At 38.0% G+C, this 7,500-nt stretch overlaps 2 protein-coding genes across 3 annotated transcripts in view; both read left to right on the forward strand.

The window, feature by feature from the left end:
• Positions 1-117, forward strand: part of LOC122258679 (transient receptor potential channel pyrexia) — a 9,624-nt gene extending 9,507 nt beyond the window's left edge. Inside the window, exon 3 of the mRNA XM_086541417.1 lies at positions 1-117. This exon is cut by the window's left edge and continues 1,548 nt beyond it. The gene's annotated coding sequence lies outside the window, so the exon portion shown is untranslated.
• Positions 118-1,407: 1,290 nt separating this feature from the next.
• LOC122258677 (uncharacterized) overlaps positions 1,408-7,500 on the forward strand; it is an 8,411-nt gene continuing 2,318 nt past the window's right edge. The window contains exons 1-3 of one of the 2 annotated variants that reach the window (XM_086541634.1): positions 1,408-1,568; positions 5,930-7,366; positions 7,397-7,500. The exon at positions 7,397-7,500 is cut by the window's right edge and continues 158 nt beyond it. In XM_086541634.1, the coding sequence (XP_086397760.1) occupies positions 1,496-1,568; positions 5,930-7,366; positions 7,397-7,500 (1,614 nt within the window). In that variant the 5' untranslated portion in view covers positions 1,408-1,495. Of the gene's footprint in view, positions 1,569-5,929 lie in introns of both variants that reach the window. The other variant, XM_043024776.2, reaches the window with a different exon arrangement.

Here is a 7,500-nt window from a genome sequence, read left to right on the forward strand (position 1 = left end):
CCCGACACTAATCATGCCATAAACATTTTGGGTAATGTATTAGGAATGGTTTAAGGTTAGGTTAAGGTGTAGATACGGTCATTAAGTGTTATTCTAAATAAATATATTTTCAGAGAATTTTATTTTTTGCCCATTCCAGTTTATTTCACTTTCTATAAAGATTTAGACTCAAAATGTATGATCAAAATATTGTCAGTTTAAGAAATAGATGTTTTATGTGTGTTTTTTTTTTTCTAATAATTTTCATCCTACAAAGTAATGCTCGCAACTCAACCTACCAGAAAATACCATAATAATGATAATATAATGATAATATTGAATAACCTAAGACATTTCTCCCTACTGGAAACTAAACTGAACAAATATAATCTTTTAAGATTTTTTTTATGTAGGTCACACATTATGATAAGACAACAATAACAAACCAAAATGACTACTTATTACAAATCATGAACGAATCATTTTCCAAAAAATCGTTTGAGTGGGTTTTTTTTATCACAATGTCAGGGAAATATAGGGATTCTCAATCATAGAGAAGAGTTCAATCTTTACTAATGCTACTTGCCGGACCTTGCGAGTTGGCAGCCGATTTCCTTTTGACTTGATTACACTTAAAACACAAACACAGTAACGTGCACATAACAGATATAATAAAGCACTGCCACAAAATGAAAGGAAAAGCTCGCGACGTTTCGAACTTTCTTTAAAAAGTTCGAGTTTTTCCTTTCATTTTGTGACACTGTTTTATTACATTGATTACACTTGTTTTCGTTATCTTTTATTCTAGGGAATTAGCAGCATTTATCCTGATGATGATTCTGGTATATATTAGTGTGACATGTTTCACTTTCCTTTATCGGAGAATGATTTGTGTAAAACCGTAATGATAAAGGTAAGGTATTTTGGACAAAGGAAGGGTTGAGTATCACCGATGTATTACAGTGATCAAACTGCCCCGTGATATTTAGGGCAAGTATTACTGGAAATTAATTTGATATAAGTACATTAATATTTTATGTATTAATTTACAGACGTTTCTATTTCATCACGCAGCGCATAGATTTATCATCATGATAAAAGGGCTCGAAAGTAGGGAGGTTTAATAGCATACTAAAGAGAGAGATATGGAGAGAGGGGTGGGGGGTGGGGCACACGCAAATCATAATCATGATGATAGTGATAATGATAATGATGATAATAATGATAATGATGATGATGATGATAACGATAATAGAAATGATGATAACACCAATAACAGTAATGAAACACATTGATAACAAAGACAACAAAATAGCCAATACAGGTAATGACGACATATCAAACACTATCATTATGATGTGGCGACCGCCTTTCAAAGCGACACTGTATCATGTCTCCGAAAAATACCTTCACGTTTACCGTAATCACCATATCAGATAAGATAACACAAGATAGCAGCAGTTAGATCCTTTAGTGCTTCTCCCCGCGGCGTCACTGCACAACACCAACAAGCAAAATGAAGTTATTTCTGCCAGTAATCTTTTCACTGAGTGTTATTGTTCTTCTTGCTTCCGCTGCACCAAAACCAGGTGGGTCACGTTGTTGTCTCGTCACTATGGTGTTCAAGTGTTCAAGGACTTAGGGGGGGGGGGGATAATCACACTGGTGTTCATAATGGCGTTTAATCACACTGTCTTCAATGGCAGTGTTATTCGGCCGCTCTGTTCAAGAAAGAAGTTCGGAGAAGGATAATGGCGAGTCGAATCTGAGGTAGAGAGATACGAGTACAATGAGGTAATTGTTAGACTCGAATTTTGTTGTTGGTGAATCTTTCGTAAGGCATATTTCTTTTTTTTATTAATCATTGTGGCTTGTTAAAATTGTGCAACATGTGCGAGTGTATAGAAGTTGCGAGACAGGCAGGTCGACCAACTGACTAACAGCTGTGTGGATGAATATACTATTTAGATACGCTGTATAATTAAAGGGAAACATAGGAAAATATATAGAAATACGCAGTCTGTAGTAATCAGCCAACGATATGACCATTGAGATACTGATAATGGGAATTATGATATTAAAACAATGAGGGAAAAAGCACTTGCACAATACATAAAACCCACTTCAGTGGTACCTACGAGGAAGATTCTTGTTGGAAATGGAATGACACCAATAATACTAGCGACGCTAATGACACATAATGACGCTTATAATGTTAATGAAAAAAAAGAAAAAAAGAAAACAATGACCGGGGATGGCAATGGAAGGAACGTGGAAAACCAAACTAGAATAAGAATGTGAAAGTGCAACTACATATATCTGCGGATTTGACAAAATGGGAATGATGATTGACCTTGTCTAAAGTCTACCAGTTTGTTTTCCTCTGTACTGTACGTCGGTGAATAGCACAATATTTTGTACGTTGGAGTACTAGTGAACAATTTGTATAAGATGCATTACTACTAGTAAAGGACTAGAGCTATTGAGCTTATATCACTATTTCAAAATGCCAATATGGCTACCCTCAATCATAAGATTGTTTTCATATTTCTTGCATTGACAGTCCTGAACAAGATGACCGCACTGCACAGGATATACGGCCATATCTTAATCCTCTGCAATAGTCATGGTCATCGTGCAGATAAGGACGATGCGTAATACATATATTTTTCATACACTTGCCTTCGTCAACCATCTCCCAGATGACGGACGCAGCAACTGTTCCAATAATATTTCGTAAAATGTATACAAACAACGCGACTCGGGATGCGACAGTGTATAGACGACGCCGTAGACCAAGAAGCGAAAATGACTAGGAATCCGACCAAAAAATCTTAAAATAAGGGCAACTAACAGACAGATTAAGGAGTTGGAGGACCTGGTTTTCCAAGTCAATCAGCTATCAGCTTGCGGTAGTATTTCGTCATCTAATCAGTCATGTGTGTTTTATTTCCTGAGTTGAGATTAATTTATTCAACTGTTCAGTTATATAAAACAGACGTACACGTATTTAAATCGTAACCATAATTTCTGAAAAAAAAAGAATATTGTTGAGAACACGACTGATGATACAGCTGAATGAATCATTGCATGATAATGCATTTCAGAAGAATGTAGTGAGAGCTACATTTATCTAACATTAAACATTTTTAAAAAGTATTAGAGTGTGATTTATTTTGTCGTACTCTCATCTACAATCTTTTTTAATGTTTTCTTCTTGTTCGTGTCTATCTTGAATATTTCAAATAAACTATTAGCATTACTTAATTTAGTTAATCATCAGTTTAGTATTTGCTACGATTCTTAATAATACAGTTCATTATATCTTATTACTTTGCACTGATGATCTACTGAGATAATCAATTACTGTTTATCATTTCACTTTTTTAGCAACACTCTACATGCATTCTTAGGCGCGCGCGCGCACACACACACACACACACACACAGACACACATACACACACACACACACACACACACACACACGCACACACATACAAACCCACATACACACATAATTCAAATTCATCAACAATAAAAAGGAAATAAAATAGAAATGAAAAAAAAAAAAAACAGAATACGCTCTTTCATCATAAAGTTGCAAAACAATTGTACGAATCGCGTAAAAGAAAGTATCATTTCCATATATTTCCGATGAAAACAACCCTCGAAACGCGTCAAACACATCTCTTGTGTTAAGGTAGTCAGTTTCATTCATATTTTTTTCTCTACATCTTCAGTAACATTACCAGCAATGAATAGGCAATTTTGGCAGGAAACTTTCCTTGTTGCTGGTCGAATGGCGGATGATCGTCTATAGAAAATGGTGTTCGAATCCTTTCTTTGTTTTGATGCTTTGGATATAAAAAACAACTGAAAATGTTAACATCTATCCTTAATGTATAACAGTGGATTCAGGGTCGTTTCAGGTAGAACTATTTAGCAATTAAAGGCTCCAAATTAACTGATCATCATCAGATGTTAGCTTGCATATCAGCTGTTTCTTTTATTAACAGAATTCTTCGAATGTCGAAATTTCATAAATAATACGCCTCATATCTTTTAACTTATGTATGGCCGGATAATATAGCTTGTCAGATGCTTTACTTTGTTGGTCTTTCAATATACTTATCAACATAAAACATGTAATAACCAATAAACCAAGTGGGAAAAATCTGTTATATAAAAATATGAAAATGACCATCATGATAGACAAATATATAGATGTAATCATTGACCATTTTGATGATCCCTATCAAGAAAGGGCTCAGCAGCTTTCCTTTTAAGTGCCCTTCAATTCATGTTTGCCTCCGTGTCTTTGTGGATCATTTACGAGGTGTTCTGCATTATGCGTAAATATAAAAGACTTTCAGCCCCGTATAATTACCTTTCCTTTGGGAACGTTTAAGTTTGCTTGGACTCAATAGTATATCGTTATTAACTCTACTTTAGTGTTTACAATCGATTGCAATGGAATTTCAATCTCATCACATACCTGATTCAGTACCGTAAAATAACCTGGCAGTCTTTTGCCAAGTGTCCATACTGTCCATGAATCAGTTTTATGGACCAAATGAGCCCTGCGTTTGAAAAGAACAAAAAGGCATATTTTTACCAAGCATTCCTTAGTCAGTAAGAGCCGTCAGGCCAAGCTCAGATCGAGTCAACACTCGTTGGCACACTCACAAGTCAATACATGCTGACACCATAGTGCATACAAGCTCGGCGAAGCATCTGCTCCGCACATCTGGTTTATCCTTGTCAATAAAAATAATCGAGACAGTCAGCAATGATTCCCCCAAATTCAATACTAAGGCAGACCTTCCTCGACCTTTGACCACTGGATCTCAAAAAGAACAGATTTATGATCCCTAAAGCCTCTGGGAAACCTTTCCGAAGATGCTCTTCATCCTTACCAATCATTGTTGTTGTTTCTCATATCCGAGTGATTATTATGAATTATTATATATATATATATATATATATATATATATATATATTATTAAACCAATGCGTACGGATGTCGTGACATACATGACACAGGAGCTTCATGACGTTCGGGGATTTTGGATCAGTGTTATTTTATTGTGCTATGAGTAATGAGTGAGTGATGGTGGCAATTGCAGTCATAATTACTATAATTGTCGTAATATTAGGCAAAATAGGTTTCACCTAACATCCAAAACCTAGAGAGCCTTGAATGGCACCCATCTACGGTCTCAAGCAAGCACTTTCTTTATAAAGCGATGGCACATAGTAAGTTACCGACCTCTTGCTCTAAAGTACCGCAAATGAATGATGTGCAGGCAGAATGAGAAGAGGAAGGTGACTCAAACCATGCCCAGTGTCTGAAATGTGCCCCTGTGTCAGTATGGATGCCTTTTCCTGTGGCACTCACAGTCATAAACACAGGTTTCCTTCCTCTTCCCTACCTCTTAATGTTATTTTCATTGTGGATGGTTATATGTTTCGTATTCGTTCATGACAGTACACAAATACGAAAAATTCAGTTGCTTTTTGTCATCCCATAAAACAGCAATACATCTATCACACTGAGTATAAAGAAAATAATGACCTGATATGGATCATATACTACAATTTTAGTCAACTGCAGCTTTGATAGAGCCTGTGATATAAAACATATAAGTCTGTCGACACAATAAAACGCACAAAAAATAAAACAAAAACGGCTCTAGTTTTGCAATGAGTAACGAAAAGAGAGTGGGAAAAGTCAAAGTATACTCATGAAGTTGCCTGGCTCTGAAATTAAATCCATCCTGGAGATTGGGCAAGCAAATATATCCCCTGTCCACAATGTTTTAAACATAGATGATTAAAGTAGTGTTAGGTATTATACCATATATGATATTTATTTTTCATCTACTGCAATATTACTTCATAAACTGCATAAATGTGAATGATTCGCAATGTCCATCCCAATATTTTCAGACACTACTGGCCCACTACCAGGCAAAGATGCACCAACGCCAGCCAGTATCCTGGCTGAAAACCAGGATACTATAGACTCAGGGAAAGGTGACATTCAAAACACATCCCATAAAAAGGAATCTAAAGTACCTCTTGGTGCGGCCATCGCTTTACCCATCAAAGCTGAAATCACACAAAAATCTCGACATGCAAAAGCAAAAGGTAAATCAAAATCTAAACCTCCAGTCCCATCGCCTACGACAAAAATGGTCACAGAGACAGAGGCAACATCTAAACCAGAAGTACCTGCAAGTAAAGAGGCAGACGCTCAACCAGAAACACCCGAGACTGTAGACACAGCACCTGCCAAAACAGAGACAGATCCTCAACCAGAAACACCCGAGACTGTAGACACAGCACCTGCCAAAACAGAGACAGATCCTCAACCAAAAACACCCGAGACTGTAGACACAGCACCTGCCAAAACAGAGACAGATCCTCAACCAGAAACTTCCAAGACTGTAGACACAGCACCTGCCAAAACAGAGACAGATCCTCAACCAGAAACACCCGAGACTGTAGACACAGCACCTGCCAAAACAGAGACAGATCCTCAACCAGAAACACCCGAGACTGTAGACACAGCACCTGCCAAAACAGAGACAGATCCTCAACCAGAAACACCCGAGACTGTAAACACAGCACCTGCCAAAACAGAGACAGATCCTCAACCAATAGCACCCGGGACTGTAGAAACAGCATCTTCCAAAGTAGAGACGATTCCACCTGGTGTGGAACAAACACCTGCCAAGGTAGATACAGCTCCAAAAGCAGAAACTCCTGTGCCAACCACAAAAGAGAAAACATCTAAGGATCCAACTGAACAACCTGTACAAGTTAAACCAACTGCCAAACAGCCAGCTCAACCTAAACCAACTGCCAAACAACCTACTCAAGCTAAACCAACTGCCAAACATCCTGCTCAACCTAAACCAACTGCCAAACAACCTACTCAAGCTAAACCAACTGCCAAACATCCTGCTCAACCTAAACCAACTGCCAAACAACCTACTCAAGCTAAACCAACTGCCAAACATCCTGCTCAACCTAAACCAACTTCCAAACAACCTACTCAAGCTAAACCAACTGCCAAACAGCCTGCTCAACATAAACCAACTGCCAAACAACCTACTCAAGCTAAACCAACTGCCAAACAGCCTGCTCAACATAAACCAACTGCCAAACAACCTACTCAAGCTAAACCAACTGCCAAACAACCTGCTTTAGCTAAACCAACTGCTAAACAGCCTACTGTAGCTAAACCTTCGCCCAAACAGCCTGCTCAACCTAAACCAACTGCCAAACAGCCTGCTCAACCTAAACCAACCGCCAAACAACCTGCTTTAGCTAAACCAACTGCTAAACAACCTGCTCAACCTAAACCAACGGCCAAACAACCTGCTCAAACTAAACCAACCGCCAAACAACCTGCTCAAACTAAACCAACCGCCAAACAACATCCTAAGCACAAACCAGCAATTAAACAACCCATCATCGGCAAAGCGACTCCTGAGCCACCTACCGCGAAGCCT

This window comes from Penaeus japonicus, unplaced genomic scaffold (assembly GCF_977035675.1).
Source record: "Penaeus japonicus unplaced genomic scaffold, GWHDUDI00000001_assembly GWHDUDI00000011, whole genome shotgun sequence".
NCBI lineage: Eukaryota > Metazoa > Arthropoda > Malacostraca > Decapoda > Penaeidae > Penaeus > Penaeus japonicus.